Source organism: Hemitrygon akajei, chromosome 10 (genome assembly GCF_048418815.1).
Source record: "Hemitrygon akajei chromosome 10, sHemAka1.3, whole genome shotgun sequence".
NCBI lineage: Eukaryota > Metazoa > Chordata > Chondrichthyes > Myliobatiformes > Dasyatidae > Hemitrygon > Hemitrygon akajei.
Window position 1 is genome coordinate 57,966,018 of NC_133133.1, and position 19,461 is coordinate 57,985,478.

A 19,461-nucleotide genomic window follows, 5' to 3' on the forward strand; every position below is an offset into this window, starting at 1 on the left:
CAGTTGCTGCTAAATCAGCAGTTTTCTGTTCTGTTGACGGAAAACGATCGCAATTGAAAATGAAGTGGAAATAATAAAGCGATCAGAAAGAGGTGAAACACCAGTCATTGGAAAAGCTTTAGGCTACAGTCATTCAACGATTGGAACAATTTTAAAGGATACAGGTAATGGATAAAGTGAGAATAATGGAGCAGGTTGAAGGCCCTGCCCTGATGAAAGCTACAATTATTACTAAGCAACGCAGTGGTTTAATTATTGAAATACATACATTTCTTAAGTGTCTTGTATGCATAGAAAGGTAAAATATATACTATATACTAAGACAAACATTTGACTAACTGATGCTAAATAATACCGGATGTACCTGTTCTGACTTACGTACAAATCTGACTTAAAGACGGACTCAGGAACGGAACTCGTTCGTAAACCGGGGACTGCCTGCACTGTAACATGAAATATTAAAAGTTAAAACTGACACAATACCTCTGAAAAAAAAATTCAGAATTGTGACCAGCGCTTTGTTGATGAGCAACATTTATCACAAAACATTTTATTAGCTTAACTGTAAATTTGCAATAAACATACCTACAGGCTATAGAACCATGAAAATGGCTCAAAGTTATATCAACTTACACTTAACAGAATACCAAGCAGAAAAACCTCATGCAGAAGTGATTTACTGCTAAACAATACTCAGCTTGATCCAAGTCACAAAACACTCACAAATGGCTGAAGTGATACCTGTAAATGCCACAAATTAAAAACTGAACACTTACAAACCTGTCACACTTCATAATTTAATCACTGCTAGAGGTCCGCCTTCTGAAAAGCAACCTGCCAGCACCTTGGCAGGCATAAAGATACAGTCATTGTCTGAAGGGCAGTGCAGAATCCTGTGGTCTTGATCAATGCCTCTTCAAAGTAAGTGGATTCTGATTAATTCGGTCAGCCACTTTTTTTCCCCCTGGAACAACTCTCCAAGAACAAAATCTAATCCAGATTAGCTGGGATGCCCTTCATTTATTTGGGATGCTATGCCACTTAATTGGGACAGGAGACTTGACAGTTTTCTTCAAACTAGTGTCATATGCATGCATTTATGTGGACATTAGACACTGCATCATGCTTACAGCGAATGTTTTTTTTAAGTAACGTCAGTTTCACGCATTTCTGTTATGTTATCTATTTGGACTGATGGACGCCAATTCAAAAAAAAAGTGATTTTTGATCATTTTATCGACTTTTAAAAATTTCAAACCCTTGACCAGATGCCACCAAATGGTTTGATACCAGGTGAAAAAAATTACCCTACTGGACCAAATTAAAAACTATTTTAACACCACTTATTTATTGTTGAATTACAACAATACTTCATGCAGGGAGGCAGCCCGTTATCTGTGCTAGGTGTCCGCACTGATGGTTGTTCATTTACAGTCAAAAGAAAACCACACCATACACAGGATGAATTCTTCTGTCACTATCCATTAGAAACTACCGTAGATGTCGGATTATAAGCCGCTACTTTTTTCCCATGCTTTGAACAGCATTGAACATAGCGGCTTATAATAAGGTGCGGCTAATAGAAGGTTTTTTCCCATGCCGCCAAAACATTTTGCCTCGTAACAGTAGACCAATAAAATTGATGAGTAGTTCACAGAGGTCCAATGAAATTGTACGATAAATCAAGCGCACTTCACAAATTATTGTAAATCAGCCATTTGTACTCACCCTCATCAACATGGAAAACACTCGAAGAAAAGCATATGATGCAGCTTTTAAGTTAAAGGCAATCAATCTGGCGGTTGAACAAGGAAATCGAGCTGCTGCGCGTAATCTTGGCATACATGAATCGATGGTGAGACGGTGGAGATTTAATTTGGGACTGCCGCTTCAGGTCAGGAATGGCTCACGTGATATTAGACAGCAGTACAAGGGAGGGAGGGAGCGAAACTGAGGATTCCGCTGCACCGAAACTGCTAGCGATTCAGTAAACAAAAAAACAGTAAAACTCGTGTGTGAATGGTATCGGGCCAATAAGGACACAAGTGTCCGATGTTACCAAATACCGGTAGGTATAACAAAGTTTAGCCTTACCAAATATGTGTAGCGAGGGTTTGGTTTGGGGGAAAAAGGAGTATAAATAAGAGCAGAATGTAAGGGGAAGGCAAAACGCGTTCTGCAATAAAGCCACGCTGCACTGTAATCCGGTGTTGGTTGTCTCTCTTCCAAAACGAACACAGGGCAGAATTTGAAGCCCAACACGTGTAATATCTTTCTGTGTAAATATCTCATATTACAAGCGGCCGAAAATCCGGTGCGCCGAAAATCCGGTCCGCCGGAAATCCAGTGCGCCGAAAATCCGTTCCGCCGGAAATTCGGTGCGGCCTAAAATCCGATGCGGCCTGTATAATTAAAAAATTGATTTTATTTCTAAAATTAGAGCTAGCGGCTTTTAATCAGGTGCGCTCTGTAGTCCGGAATCTACGGTAATAGTTTTACAGTACTGTAAAAATATTGGTTGTTTCTGATTTGTTCTGTATTTTATTTAAATATAAAATTTGTTACTCAGTAACAGTAGTCTGTCTCTCATAACTTTTTAAACTTTTTTCCATGAAACTTTGGCTAATTGGGATAGCTGCTTAACTGGGCCAAAATGTACTCATTCCAATTAACTGGCATCCACTGCATTATGGAAAAACACTGATAATCCAGCACACTCCAGATTTTATGGTACATTTATCAGATTAATTTCCAGCAGAGTGGTCATTCTTTTGAGTGTGCCAGTGTTTAGAGCGGCTTTGATCAAATACCACCTCTTGCCCAAGCCTGATTAGCCAGTTTCTCACTTTCTGTTCTTACTTGCTCATTCCTCATCTGTTAGGGCAGATTAGTTTAGTGAGACTGACTCAGGGGCAGTGTTTTGTACACTGTGGAATGTGGGAAGTCAAACATCTGCACAAGGTGCACTGGGTTGCAACTCCTGAGAGACTTATTAAGAAACTAGAGCTGGAGCTCGATGACCTTCAACTCATGGGAGAATGGAGAGGTAACTGACAGGAACTACAGGAGCTAGTCACCCTAGATTGCAGGAGACAGGTAACTGGGTGACTGTCAGGAGGTCCACTTGGGGCTATTCCCTTCAATAGTATCTAAAGTCGTATACTTACTATTGAGGGAGACGATCTGCTGGGCAGAGCTACAGTGACAAGGTGTCTGGCACTGAATCTGATGCCTTGGCTCAGAAGAGAGGTGAAGAGAACCGCAGTGTTGATAGGAGATTCCACAGTTAAGTCAATCATTGAGAAATGGAAAGAATATGGCAGAGCTGTAAATCTGCCTTGAGCAGGTTGCCCTCAAAAACTGAGTGACTGTGCAAGAAAGGGACTAGTGAGGGAGACCACCAAGATACACATGACAACTCTGGATGAGATACAAGCTTCAGTGGATGAGATGAGAGAGATCACACATACAACTGTTACCTGGGTGCGTCACCAGTCGCAGCTTTATGGGAGAGTGGCAAAGAGAAAGCCACTTGAAAATAGCTCACATGAAATCTTGGCTAGAGTTTGCCAGAAGACACGTGGGAGACTGAAGTCAGCTGGAAGGAGGTTCTGTTGTCTGACGAAACCAAAATTTTGCTTTTTAACCATCAGAATAAACCCTAAGTTTGACGAAGTAAACACCGCTCATCATCAAAAATACGCCATCCTTACCGTGAAGCTTGGTGGTGGCTGCAACATGCTGAGGGAATGCTTCACTGCAGCAAGCCCTGGAAGGCTTGTGAAGGTAGAGGGTAAAATGAATGCAGCAAAATACAGAGAAATCCTGGAGGAAAACCTGATGTAATCTGCAGAAGAACTGCAACTAGGAAGATGATTTGCTTTCCAGCAAGAGAATGAGCCCAAGCATAAAGCCAAAGCTCACACAAAATGCTGGTGGAACACAGCAGGCCAGGCAGCATCTATGAGGAGAAGCACTGTCAACATTTCAGGCCGAGACCCTTCGTCAGGACTAACTGAAAGGAAAGATACTAAGGGATTTGAAAGTAGTGGGGGGAGGGGGGAAATGCGAAATGATAGGAGACCGGAGGGGGTGGGGTGAAGCCGAGAGCTGGAAAGGTGATTGGCGAAAGTGATACAGAGCTGGAGAAGGGAAAGGATCATGGGACGGGAGGCCTCGGGAGAAAGAAAGGGGGATGGGGAAGCACCAGAGGGAGATGGAGAACAGACAGAGTGATGGGCACAGAGAGAGGGGAAAAAAACAACTAAATATTGTCAGGGATGGAGTGAGAAGGGGAGGAGAGCCATTAACGGAATAAACAGAATAAAGCCAGTCTTCAAAGGAATGGCTTAAAAACAAAGTTAATGTCCTGGAGTGGCCAAGTCAGTGTCTAGACCCCAACCCAACTGAGGATTTGTGGCTGTTCATTCACGATCCCCATGCAATCGGACAGAATTTGAGCAGTTTTGTAAAGAATGTGGAAAAATTGCAGTGTCTAGATGTGCAAAGCTGTTAGAGACCTCTCCACACAGACTCAAGGCTGTAAGTTGCTGCCAAAGGTGCATCTACTAAATACTGACTTAAAGGGGGTGAACACTTATGCAATCAATTATTGTGTTTTATTTTTGTAATTAATTTAGATCACTTTGTAGAGATATTTTCACTTTGACATGAGAACTTTTTTCTGTTGATCAATGTCAAAAGGCCAAATTAAATCCACTGTGATTCAATGTTGTAAAACAATAAAGCATGAGGACTTCTAAGAGGGGTGAATACTTTTGGCACTGTTGCTGGGAGCTTAACGTCCAAGGACATACATTGTATCGAAAGGACAGGCAGAAAAACAGAGGGGGTGGCATGGCTCTGATGGTAAAATAAAATTAAATCATTAGAAAGTGGTGTCACAGGGTCAGAAGGTGCTGAATCATTATGCATAGAACTAAGGAACTGCAAGAGTAAAAAGACTCTGATGGGAATTGCATACAGACCCCCAAACAGCAGTAATTACTACAAATTACAACAGGAGATAGAAATGCATGCCAAAAGGGCAATGTTACAATAGTCATGGGGAATTTCAATAGCCAGAGAAAGTCAGGTTGGTGTTGGAGCACAAGGAGGGAAATTTCAAATGCCTACTAGATGGCTTTTTTGAGAAGCACATGGTTGAGAACATAAGGGGATCAACAATTCTTGACTGGGTGCTGTGTAATGAACCAGAATTGATTGGTAAAGAACACTGGGAGGGATGCCAGCACAGCACCAATGGCTAGAATTTTTGGAAGCAGTTCAGAAGGCAAAGGATATATTCATCCCAAAGAAGATGTATTCAAAATGCAAGATGACACCTTCTTCAGTTGTCCATCGAAATCCGATGACAACGTCCACTCCTTTAACGGTGAGATCTTTGATGACTATACAGTCCATCCTGGATCCACAAGCTCTATTGCAGGTGGGACACGTATATGTGGTAGTGATGGCAACCATGGTTGCATTGCTCCTTGCTCTCTTCTGGTTGTTCACTCCATCTCCAGAATATGAACCCTGTCCCTACACAGTGGGTAAATGGGAGCGCTGATACAAAAATAAGCTAGCCAATAGCATTAAAGAGGATACCAAAAGTTTCTTCAGATATGTAAAGTGTTAAAGAGATACAAGAGAATGGCAGATGAACTGAATAAGAATTTTTCATTGTCTTAATGAAGAGTGGAAGACATGAGCAGTATGGTGGAAGTTCCAGGTATTAGGGTCATGAAGTGTGTGAAGTTACCATTACTAGATAGATGGTTCTTGGGAAACTGAAAGGTCTGAGGGTAAATAAAAATTACCTGGACCAGATGGTGTACACCCCAGGGTTCTGAAAAAGTAGCTGAAGAGATTGCAGAGGCATTAGCCATGGTCTTTCAAGAATCACTAGATTCTGGAATGGCTCTAGAAGACTGGAAAATTGCAAATGTCACTCTACTCTTCAATAAGGAAGAGAGGCAGAAGAACTACAGGTCAGTTAGTCTGACCTCAGTGGCTGGAAAGATGCTGGAGTCGATTGTTAAGGATGAGGTTTCAGAGTACTTGGAGGCACATGGGAAAGTAGGCCATAGTCAGCATGGTTTCAAGGGAAAATCTTGCCCACAAATCTGCTGGAATTCTTTGACGAAATAACAAGCAGGATAGAAAAGGAGAATCTGTTGATGTTGTGTACATGGACTTTCAGAAGGCCTTTGATAAGGTGCCACACACGAACCTGCTTAAAAAACTACAAGCCAGTGATATTACGGGAAAGCTTCTAGCATGGATAAAGCAGTGGTTGATTGGCAGGAGGCAAAGAGGGGGAAGAAAGAGAGCCTTTTCTGGTTGGCTGCTGGTGTCTAGTGGTGTCCCACAGTGGTGTGTGTTGGGACCACTTCTTTATATGTTATATGTCAATGATTTTGATGATCGAATTGATGGCTTTGTTGCAAAGTTTGCAGACTATACAAGATTAGTTGGAGGTGCAGGTAGTTTTGAGGAAGTAGAGTGGCAAGTGGACAGATTAGGACAAAGTGGTAGATGGAATATAGTGTCGAGAAGTGCATGGTTATGCATTTTGGTAGAAGAAATAAAAGGGCTAACCATTTTCTCAGTGGAGAGAAAATACAAAAAGCTGAGGAGCAAAGGGACTAGGATTTCCAAAGGTTAATTTACAGGTTGAGTCTGTGGTGAGGAAGGCAAATGCGACATTAGCATCCATTTCAAGAGGACTAGAATATAAAAACGAGGATGTAATGTTGAGACTTTAAAGCACTGGTGAAGCCTCAGAGCATTGAGAGTAGTTTTGGGCTCCTTATCTGAGAAAGGACATTCTGAAATTGGAGAGGGTTCAAATGACATTCACAAAAATGATTCCCGGATTGAACAGCTTATCATATAAAGAGCTTTTGATGGCTTTGGGATTGCATTCACTAGAACTCAGAAAATAAGGGGTGACCAAATTGAAACCAATCAAATGCCTTGATAGAGTGGATATGGAGAGGATGTTTACCATGGTGGGAGAGACTAAGACCAGAGAATAGTAACTCAAAATAGAATGGCATCCTTTTTGAACAGAGATGAGGAGGAATTTCTTTAGCCAGAAAGTGGTAAACCTGTGGAATTTGTTGCTACAGGCAGCTGTGGAGGACAAGTCTTTATGTATATTTAAAGCAGAGGTTGATACATTCTTGATTGGTCAGGGCATGAAGGGATATGAAGGTGGGGGGAGGCAGGAGATTGGGGCTAAGCAAAAAAATGGATCATCTATGATGAAATGGCATAACTGACTTGGACCAAATGGCCTAATTCTGCTCCTGTACCTTATGGTCTTATTATTGAACATTATCCCATTAATACCTCAGCACATTTCAGACTTAAAAAGATATATATTTTTATTTTATTGACATACAGTGAGGAATCGGCTCTTCAAGCCACGCTGCTCAACAATCCAATTTAATCCTAGCCCAATCATGGGACAATTTACAATGACCAATTAACCTACCAACCAGCTGCTTTTGAAAATGGAGGAAACCACAGCACCCCAGGAAACCCACACAGTCACATGGAGAAAGTACAAACTCCTTACAGGCAGCAGCTGGAATTAAACCCATGTTGCCTGTACTTTGAAGCACTGTGCCGCCCAAGATATTACACTATATTATTTTAATTTTTTTTTCAGTGAACCCAGCAAGCATAAAGGAGGAGTAGTAAACTTCACCCAATAATCCAGATACCAACCCATCAGGATTTCTGAACAGTCAGATAGCAGATTGTGGTAATTTTACTTCAATTGACTCTCATACTTGCATATGCTTACACTTCAAGATTTCACCAATTAACTGCAAAATTCAAATACAAAATGTTAGAAGTACCAAGTAGGTCAGGTCAATTCTACAGGAAGAGGAACAGTTAACATTTCGGATTGGAGACTCCCATCAGAACTGTTAGAAGACAAAAGCTTGTAAACCTGTAAGGAGGATGGGGGAGGGGGCTTCTCTTGTAGGGTGAAATGGCAGTGACAATAGAGACAAGACTATCAGATCAGTGGGTAAATGGGAGCAGTAAGAGAGCAAAGACAGACAAAAGGAAGTGGGAGTTGCAAAAAAAAAATGCAGAGTAGGACGGCATCCCAGCCAGTTCAGGCTAGGCATGTCCTTCACTCTCAGAGAGAAAAAAGATAAGATGTTAATATCAGATAGGTAACTGATATATACCGACAAATTAAGACCATAGGCATAGGAGCAGAATTAAGTCATTAGGTCCATCAAGTCTTCTCTGCCATTTCATGGCTGTTCCATTTTCCTTCTCAATCCCATTCTCCTGCCTTCACCCCATTACCTTTGACATCCTTCCTAATCAAGAACCCATCAGCCTTCGCTTTAAATATAACCGGTCCTGACCTCCTCAGCTGTCTTTGGCAATGAATTAGAGATTCATCATCCTCTAACTGTAGAAATTCCACCTCGCCTCTTCTCTCAAGAAGCACCCTTCTATTCTGAGGCTGTGCTCTCGACTCCTCGACTCTGCCATCATTGAAAACATCATTTCCATGTCCATTCTATCACAATTTTTCAATAATGGGTAGGTTTCAATGTGATTTCCCCTCCTCCCACTGATTCTTCTAAAGTGGATACAGAACTAGAACCATCAAACACTCCTCCTACCTTTTCATCCTCAGAACATTCTCATAAACCTTTTCTAGATGCTCTCTAATGCCAAGACAGACTTTTAGATATGGGGCCTAATATATCTTTCTTAGATGTACGTTGCTCTGAATTTCCACCAATTGCAGAATTTCGAGTTCACAATACTCCGAATGTAATCTGACCAATGTCTTACAAAGGTGCAGCATTTCATCCTTGCTTGTTTATTCCAACCTACTCAAAATGAATAATAACATGGCTTTTACCTTCCTCACTATTGATTCAACCTACAAACTAACCTTTTGGAAAACCTGCATCAGGACTCCCAAGTTACTTTGCACCCGACTTTTGAATTTGCTCACTGTTTAGAAAATCTTCCACGCCTTTATTCCTTCTACCAAAGAACAGTTCCCTGCACGATATTCCATTTCCCACTTCTTTGACCATTTGTCTGAGTGACCAACTCCTTCTGTATGCTCCCTGCCTCGTCAACACTACATGCCCCTCCACCTATCTTTGTATCAACCACAAATGTGGCCACAAAGTCATCAATTCTCTCATCCGGGTCATTAATATACTGTAAATTCTGGTGTATAAGCTGAAATTTTGGCCCTAAATTTTGGTCCTAAAATTAGGGGGTCGGTTTATGCAGAGGATGCCAACTTTGGGAAAATGAATATATGGAAGACAGGTCATATTTATAGGCTGTTTTTGAGTCAAATTGGTTCCACTGTCGACGCATGTATTCTTTGGTTTGTTTAAACTCACATCTAGTTGCTGGAGCACTGACGTCAAACCACCGGGGGATGACTGCAATGTCCGTATTTTCAACTTTCAGTGCTGCTTTTGTCTCACCTGACAAGTGTGCTTTGAACATGTCCCAGACAAGTAGTGACTTTTCCTTCCTGACACCTTCTGGACATTGACGCCACATCTCTCTAACCCACTTCAAGCAACCTGATTCGTCCATCCAGCAGCGTTCTTGAACGTAAACAACACCCCGCAGGAATTTTCTGAGCAATCTTTGTTTTTTTGTCTCAACACAAGATCACGTCTATTCATAAATCGGGCGCACTAACTTCGCGTAGCTTTGAAATTTTCGCTGTCCTCACGGTGCTTTTCGTCTCATTTCAACGCTTGAACTCGAATCATTTCTCCGGTAACAATGTATCCTGATGATCGCTGGTGATTTACCCACTCTAAAATCTTTTCCTCCAGTTCTGGCCACTGGCATGTTTTCCCGCAGTTTATATATTTCGTCTTTGGCATTCCCCTCAGTGTGTCCTCTGCCTTTCTCCACTCTCTCACTCTCTCTCGTTTACACTAAACTTCTTAGCAGCTGCAGAATTATTAGTTCCTTTAGCAAAATCAACAACCTTCAGCTTGAAGCCAGCATCATATCGCATTTGTTTTAATCTTTTGTACATGGTGGTCACAAACTCAATACTGAGTACACGTACTGATCCTACCACCTCATGTTATGTTTTAACGAGATTGCGATAGGCGCTAAATGGTTTCACGGGGGTTACATTTCAGAGGATTCTTTTCCATTGGAAACCTAATCCAAAACTTCCCTCCCTGATTTATTTATTAAGAATTCACTCATAACGCTCTACAATGTGTAGGCCTGTTTAGCAGGTACTGGCAGGTACTTAGCAGGTACTGGTTCACAAAATTTCCCGGTTCTGGATCCGGCAAAGCTGAGTACCGGCATGTGAGATCTTGTGATCTTTTCTGGTTAAATCAAAAACCTCTACAAACGGGGTCGGCTTATACAAAGGTAACATGAAAAAGTCACTTTTTTAACCTTGAAAATGGAGAGTCAGCTTATACTCCAGAATATACGGTATAACATGAAAAGTAGCAGATCCAACGCCAGTCCCTAGGGAGCACCACTAGTCACCGGCAGCCAACTGAAAAAGGCCCCCTTATTCTCACTTTTTGTCTTCTGCCAGTTAGCCCATCTATCCCTCTTAGTCCCTTTCCTGTCACATCATGGGTTCTCAGCTTGTTAAGCAGCCTTATTGTGGCAACTTGTCAAAAGCCTTTGAAAAATTCAAGTTAACATCTAATGACCCTTCTTTGCCTATCCTGCTTGTGAAGACGGATATAATATAGTTATTTAGTTCATCTATTTCTTTTTTATCCATTATTACCTCTCCAGCATCATTTACCAGTAGTTCAATGTTCACTCTTGCCTCTCTTTTACTCTTTATATATCTGGGGGGGGGGGGGGGCGCAGAGAGGAACTTGTGCTATCCTCTTTTATATTATTGACTACCGGTAGCTTACCTTCATATTTCATCATTTCACATTACTATTTTAGTTGCTTTTTGTTAGATTTTTTTTTTAAAGCTTTCCAAACATCTAGATTCCCACTATTTTTTGTTATACAGTAATGCATGTACTCGCTTTTGCTTTTCTGCTGTCGTTGACTTCTCGTCAGCCACAGTGGCTTCATCCTTTCTTTAGAATGATTCTTCGTCACAATAATAATCTCTTACTCAATATCGCAAGACCAAGGAGCTGATTATTGGCTTCAGGAGGAGGAATCCAGAGGTCCAGGAGCCAGTCCTCATCAGAGGATCCGAGTTGGAGAGGGCCAGCAACTTTAACTTCCTCTGTGTTGTAATTTCAGAGGACCTGTCCTAGGCCATGCAGACAAATGCAATTATGAAGAAAGTACGGCATACCTCTATTTTCTTAGGAGTCTGTGAAGATTTGGTATGACATCTAACCGGAAAACTACAATTTGTGTGTATTGGTAATAATATCGCTCATTACCAACATTGGTGCACCTCAGGGGTGTGTGCTTAGCCCACTGCTCTACTCCCTTTATACCATGACTATGTGGCTAAGTATAGCTCAAATGCCATCTATCAATTTGCTGATGACACAACCATTGTTGGTAGAATCTCAAAAGGAGTTGAGGGGGCCAACAGGAGCGAGATATACCAGCTAGTTGAGTGGTGTCACAGCAACAACCTTGCACTCAATGCCAGCAAGATGAAAGAGCTGGTTGTGGACTTCAGGAGGGATAAGACAAAGGAACACGAAGCAATCCTCAGTGGGATCAAGAGGAGTGAGTGAGCGAGCAATTTCAAGTTCCTGGGTGTCAAGATCTCTGAGGATCTAACTTGGTCCTAACATATAATTGCTGCTATAAAGAAGGCAAGACAGCGGCTATATTTCATTAGGAGTTTGAAGAGATTTGGTTTGTTACCAAAAACACAAACTTCTATATCTCTGGAAAGCATTCTGACAGGTTGGATCACTGCCTGGGCTTGGGGGGGGGGGGGGGGGGGGTTGGGGAAGGCTACTGCAAAGGACCAAAAGCTACTGAAAGTTGTAAAATTAACTCCGTCATGGGTACTAGCTGCCATTGTATCCAAGACACCCTGAAGGAACAGTGCTTCAGAAAGATGGCATCCATTATTAAGGACCCCCATCACCCAGGATATGCTCTCTTCTCATTGTTACCGTCAGGAAGGAGGTACAGAAGTCTGTAGGCACACAATCAACAATTCAGGAAGGAACAGTTTCTTCCCCTCTGCCATCTGATTCCTAAATGGATATTGAACTCATGAACCTACCTCATTTTTTTTGAAATATATTATTTCTGTTTTGCACTATTTTAAACTTTTTAATATACATATACACTTGGTGTAATTGATTTACTTTTTTTCTTTCTCTATTCTCATGTGTGGCATTGTACTACTGCTATGTTAACAAATTTCATGATATATGCTGATGATACCCAATTCTGATACCTAAAAAAAACTTTGACAAACTTCTTTTGATGTGTGGTGGAGAGTATATTGACTTGCTGCATCGTAGTCTGGTATGGAAACACCGATGCCCTTGAATGCAAAATCCTACAAAAGGTAATGGATATGGCCCAGCCCATCACAGGTAAAGCCCTTCTCACCATTGAGTGCATCTACACAGAGCATTGTCGCAAGAAAGCAACATCCATTATCAGGGAACCCCCACTGCCCAGGACATGCTCTCATCTTGCTGCTGCCATCAGAATAAGAGTACAAGAGCCTCAGACCTCATACCACCAGGTCCAGGAATAGTTATTACCCCTCAACCATCAGGGTCCTGAACCAGAGGAGATTAATAACTTCATTGAACTACACTTGCCTCATCACTGAACGTTCACACAACCTATGGACTGACTTTCAATGACTATCCTAATGTGCTCATGATTTATTGTTCATTTATTATTACTTCTTTCTCTACTTTTTTTTTGTATTTTCACAATTAGTTGTCTTTTGCACACTGGTTGTCCACCCTGTTGGTGTGGTCTTTCATTAATTCTATTATGGTTGTTAATTCTTTTTTACGAATGTCCAAAGAAAATGAATCTCAAGATTGTATACAGTGACATACCTTGATAAAAATCAATTTTACCAAAGTAAATTTATTATGTCTTCAGAATTACTTCCAGAAACTCCAGCCATTGCTGCTCTATCATCAACCCAGCTCGTGTCCCCTTCCAATCAGTTTGCCTCTCATTTCTCTGTAGTTCACCTGTACTACCAATACATCTGATTTTAGCTTCTCCCGTTCAAACTGCAGGATAACTTCTGACAAATGATCGCTGTCTCATAAAGATTCCTTAATCAAATCTAAGTCATTACACAACACCCAATCCAAAATTGTCCTTTCACTTGTGGGCTCGACCACAAGCTCCTCTGATAAGGTACCTCATAGTAATTCTGTGAATTCTCTCTCTTGGGAACAAGCACCAACCTGATTTTCTCCACAATATACCGTAGATTCCGGATTTTAAGCCGCTACTTTTTTCCCACATTTTGAACAGCTTTGAACTTTGCGGCCTATAATCCGAAGCGGCTAATGCATGGTTTTTTTTCATGCCGCCTCGTAAACATTTTGCCTCATAACAGTAGACCAATAAAATTGATGAGTAGTTCACAGAGGTCCAATGAAATTGTACGATAAATCAAGCGCACTTTCACAATTAAATTATTGTAAATCAGTCATTTGTACTCACCCTCATCAACATGGAAAACACTCGAAGCATTGTGCTGCCTTATGGCAGTTACTTAGTTTATAATATTTTCGCTTAGTAATTCATTTTCTAGTTAAAGTTAGAAGAGTTTTAACTATATTTGTTTTCTGTACAACATCGCGGGATGCTATGACGTCACACCCGGTTTCGCGGTGTCTTGTGGGAAAATGCCGGTTTGCGATGAAACGGGACGGAGGGAGGGAGCGCATTACGCGAGCGGCTTTGGATCTGAGCGAACGCTGCTTTTAAATGCCGGTTTGCGATGAAACGGGACGGAGGGAGGGAGCGCATTACGCGAGCGGCTTTGGATCTGAGCGAACGCTGCTTTTAAGTTAAAGGTGATCAATAACTTTTCCTGGTAGGCTGCAATATATATATTTTTTACCAGTCGTTAGGAGATATTGGAATGTTGTTCAGTAAAGAAGTATACGCAACGTATATTTAAAAGTAGCCGCGTACGGGCACGGTTCGAAAAAAAGCATTTGCAATATGTATTTGTTTTTGTTACCATATGGATTTAATTAAAAGTTAAAAAAATCCTCACGTGTAATATCTTTCTGTGTAAATATCTCATATTACAACGTGGGACACCTGCGGCCGAAAATCCGGTGCGGCCTAAAATCCGGTGCGGCCTAAAATCCGATGCGGCCTTTACAATTAAAAAATTGATTTTATTTCTAAAATTAGAGCCAGCGGCTTTTAATCAGGTGCGCTCTGTAGTCCGGAATCTACGGTACTTATATTTTGAAATCCCCAATGACTACTGTAACACTGCCCTTTTTACATGACTTTCCCATCTGCTGTAATTTGTACCCCACATCCTGGCTACTGTTCGGAGGCCTATATACGACACCCATCAGGGTCTTTTTACACTTGTAGTCTGACTTAACTGGCTAGGGCCTCCTGTATCATTAGTGAGACCCTGGATAAGCTTGAGAAACATCACTACTTCTGTCTGAGCACACAGCTTTAGATTTCCAGCATTGGCAGTTCTGATTTTCACTTAACTGTAAAGTGCATTCTGTTGCCCCAAAAACTTGACCTCTGCACAGACGTGTAACAGGGTTATAAGAATGGTGCCATCTTGCAATCAAACGAATATTTGAATCTCAAATAAGGGAAAGTCTGCAGATGCTGGAAATCCAAGCAACACGCACAACATGCTGGAGGAACTCAACAAGTCAGGCAGCATCTCTGGAAAAGTACAGTCGACATTTCGGACCAAAACGCTTCAGCATCCATAGATGCTGCCTAACCTGCTGAGTTCTTCCAGCATTTTGTGTGTGTTGCTTGAAGAGTTGAATCTTCTGTGTTCCAATGCAGTCACAGAAATTCTTTTTAAGAGCAAACCAGGAAAAAAATTTGAGATACAAGTTATGAATAATTTGCTTCACTGCACAGCAGGTTAGATAGATAGATAGATACTTTATTCATCCCCATGGGGAAATTCAACATTTTTTCCAATGTCCCATACACTTGTTGTAGCAAAACTAATTTCATACAATATTTAACTCAGTAAAAATATGATATGCCTCTAAATCACTCTCTCAAAAAGCATTAATAATAGCTTTTAAAAAGTTCTTAAGTAGTTTACTTAAATACATTAAATACAATCAACCCCGGCACTTTAACATATCTTACTCCTGGCGGTTGAATTGTAAAGCCTAATGGCATTGGGGAGTATTGACCTCTTCATCCTGTCTGAGGAGCATTGCATCGATAGCAACCTGTCGCTGAAACTGCTTCTCTGTCTCTGGATGGTGCTATGTAGAGGATGTTCAGGGTTTTCCATAATTGACCGTAGCCTACTCAGCGCCCTTCGCTCAGCTACCGATGTTATACTCTCCAGTACTTTGCCCACGACAGAGCCCGCCTTCCTTACCAGCTTATTAAGACGTGAGGCGTCCCTCTTCTTAATGCTGCCTCCCCAACACGCCACCACAAAGAAGAGGGCACTCTCCACAACTGACCTATAGAACATCTTCAGCATCTCACTACAGACATTGAATGATGCCAACCTTCTAAGGAAGGTACAGTCGACTCTGTGCCTTCCTGCACAAGGCATCTGTGTTGGCAGTCCAGTCTAGCTTCTCGTCTAACTGTACTCCCAGATACTTGTAGGTCTTAACCTGCTCCACACATTCTCCATTAATGATCACTGGCTCCATATGAGGCCTAGATCTCCTAAAGTCCACCACCATCTCCTTGGTCTTGGTGATATTGAGACGCAGGTAGTTTGAGTTGCACCATATCACAAAGTCCTGTATCAGTTTCCTATACTCCTCCTCCTGTCCATTCCTGACACACCCCACTATGGCCGTGTCGTCAGTGAACTTCTGCACATGGCAGGACTCCGAGTTATATTGGAAGTCTGATGTGTACAGGGTGAACAGGACCGGAGAGAGCATGGTCCCCTGCGGCGCTCCTGTGCTGCTGACCACCGTGTGTGGTGGTCATTAAGGTGCACATTAATAGTATGTTGACAATACAAAACAATAAACAGGTTACTTTTCCCCATACATCAAAGGATAGCACTGCCCACAAACAAACTAAAATCGCATATTACATCATTGCTAACTGGGCAGCAATCACCTTGTTTAATGTACTCAATATTGACATCATTTCCATTACTAACTGAAAACAACCAGGGTGAAGTCACAGTAGGCTTAACGGCCATCACTGCCTATTCACGCATCCATAAACTGCAGATTTGCTGATGCATTTGACTGTATTAATATCCTGCTTAATATTACCCTGCAGAGCACACAGACACTTCCTGTACTTTTTTTTAAAAAGGCATCGGTTTGGGTTGCACACTGCATGCTGTTTTATTTATTTTGTGATACATTGCAGAGTAGGCCCTACTAGCCCTTCAAAGCATGCCACCCCAGCAATCCCAGAACCCCAATTAACCCTACCTAATTACAATGACCAATTAACCTACCCAGTGCATCTTTGGACTTTGGGAGGAACAAGGGGCAACCAGGGAAAATCCACGCATTCCGGAGATGTACAGAGACCCCTTATAGAATGGCTACAAACAATTCAGAAAATTATCAACTTTTGAATTTCCAAAAAGCAGTGATTACAATACAAATTAAAATATTTGTTTTCCTCATCAATTTTAAAAAAAGGGTTGGTAATATTGCCAGCACAATGTTGTATATTTACATGATCATGACAAGAACAGAATGGTGCTGGAATTGAACAATGAACTCCGGAACACCTCAAGCTGTAACCACTTGCTACCGTGGACTGTCATGAATCTATGAGCTGCACGATACTCCCTCAATAATGAACAGCTCACAGCTCAGTGTGGAGGGGCTTTGGCACTGATTAGTGTTTAGACAGATCGGAGTGAGTAGCAGCCACAGGGTTCAGGGCTGCAACAAGGTCGATTTCAGTCATGCCTTCATTCCAAGGAATTCACACTGAGCATCACGTACTAGAAGGTACTTGATAATGCAAATATCTTTTAGACACTGCAAGGACAAGTCCATGCTTTTTGTAGAAGTTTTCTTTTACATTAAAATATTGCTAAGCAGCATTGTTATCCAGCAAAATATAAATTCCAAAAATTGCTTTGGCTTTTCTAAACATCAAATGAGTGAAGTTCAAACATCCGCCTCTCCTCATCATTCAGGTATGCACAGAAGAATAAGATATTACAATTTTAAACCTGGTCACACCACTATAAAGGAGGAAATTTCACTCTTACACATCATAGCAACACAACAGAAAAATATTTGACACAATTAGAGAACCTTGAGAATTAAAACTGCAGTATTTACTGACCAATTATTTTAAATTAACAGATTTGAAACAAGTTTTTGATGATGACAGTTTCACACTTGTATCAACACAAGTCATCAATTGCAATCATCACTTTTCTCAGGTGGCACATTCACCAAGCAGAAGCTAAAATTAACTCCAGGAGGAAACGAGGAAAGATCAACAAGTTGGTGAAAAGTTAAATCAGCAATTTTTGCTTTTATTCTCAAAGCTTTGAATGAAGTGCTATTAAAATTTATAAATTCCTTGGTCATTTTTCCACTAAAGTACAAAAGTGATGCAAAAATACTGTTCTTAGAAACACAACAATCATTTGCATTTCCAAAATAATTTTAAAGTTTCTACTACAGGTCAACATTGGTTATGTACTTATAGGACCTTCATGTTTAACCTCAGGGAACATTTTGCTATGATTTAAGTTTATTCTACATCCAACTTCACTCTTAAAGTATTTTTAAAATGTTTTACTCAAAATATTAAAGTTTGCAGATAAACAGTTTGTTCAATAGCTTGTTAAACAAAGTGACTTTGTGGAAAGAGAACAGCCTACAAGAATGATATTTATTGCACATTCCAATCTGTCAAACCGCTAATCCAATCTGATGCATCAGTTATGCTTGTCTGACCCAAAATGGAGGGTTCTTTCTCCAAAGGACAATGACTGTGACTGCAAATAATTTGTCAAGTTTAGTAAAACAGCTTTGCATTTTTTAAATACAGGTATGTCTACCTGGACAGTTAAAAAGAAAGAAAATACAGAGAGAAAAGCTGGATCAAGGTCAGATTTAAATTTTAAATGATCAGTTCTGATAGACAGAAAGGAAGTAACATGGAACTGCTCAATTTCAGGTTTTTTTGTGTGTGCTTAATCATTAACTTCCTCTATCAACTCAATGACTTTATCTGTCACTTAGCACCAAAACAACTTTTGATCTCACTCTGTCAGAGATATTCATTTTGTTCTAGCTATCCCTTCCATACAAGGTGCTTTTTCCTCTTGCCCAGTTTTGAAAGGAGTGTTTCACCTGAAACATTAACCTTTTCTTTTTCTGTAGATTTTGCCTGACCCAAGTGTTTCTTACACTTTTTGTTGGTTTTCCCCCATATTCCCAGTAGCTCCTATTATTTTCAATGTTCACTTCCTAAAAAGCAAAAATACGAGATTTATCATTTGACAAAAGCCCCAAAGAGAAGAAGTGAATTCATTCATTTAAATAGTGGTATAGAGGTCTGAAGTGGCCATTTAACAGGATAGTCACAAACTGTTGCTGTTTACTTGAATTTTATTCTCACATTGTAACTGTGCCTACACTTCAAGTCGTACTAAGTAGCTGCAAACACTTTGCGATGTGTCGCGTCATTGAAACGCGGGTTTTCTGGCATACTCCTGGTACAGGGCGACTCTTAGATTCTACATTATATTGAAGAACCAAGGCCCAGCTTCAATACAACCTCCTGACAACTGCAACGCAGGGCTTGAAAGCTCCGAGACCCATGACTCAGGCCGACTCTGCCACGTCTGGGTAAAACACAACACCAAGAAGGTCGCCTTCACTTCTTCCATCCTTACCTGTACCCAAGACTACCACGTCCACCTCCGCAGGGAGAGAATCCGCCATCTTCGCATGCCTAGCGTGACGCAGACTACGGAAATTACGACACTTATCCGCCCCGTAACTGCTGTCAATCAACAGGAAAACGTCACACTTGGTGATAAATATATGTGCACTAATAAGAAAGGGATAGTTACATCTCCAATCATACATAAACAAAACATTTAAAAGGAATTCAGCTGAAATGGAATTATAAGACATACGCACAACATATTTCTCTCCCCGCACTGCCCCGAATTGTGAAGTCAATAATTGACGTATCACAATGACATGAAACCTGGAAATATATTAAATAATGTAACGGGTATTTTGGTGAAAATAGCTTTATTAGTTATTAGTTAGTAAGTAGTTCAATCATATAACAATGTGA

At 41.0% G+C, this 19,461-nt stretch overlaps 1 protein-coding gene across 2 annotated transcripts in view; it reads right to left on the bottom strand.

The window, feature by feature from the left end:
• The window catches only part of chm (CHM Rab escort protein), a 125,292-nt gene extending 106,157 nt beyond the window's left edge, over positions 1-19,135 (bottom strand). For both annotated transcript variants that reach the window (XM_073058387.1, XM_073058386.1), the window contains exon 1: positions 19,049-19,135. In XM_073058387.1, coding sequence (XP_072914488.1) covers positions 19,049-19,097 — 49 coding nt within the window. In that variant the 5' untranslated portion in view covers positions 19,098-19,135. The remainder of the gene's footprint in view (positions 1-19,048) is intronic.
• Between the last annotated feature and the right edge of the window lie 326 nt (positions 19,136-19,461).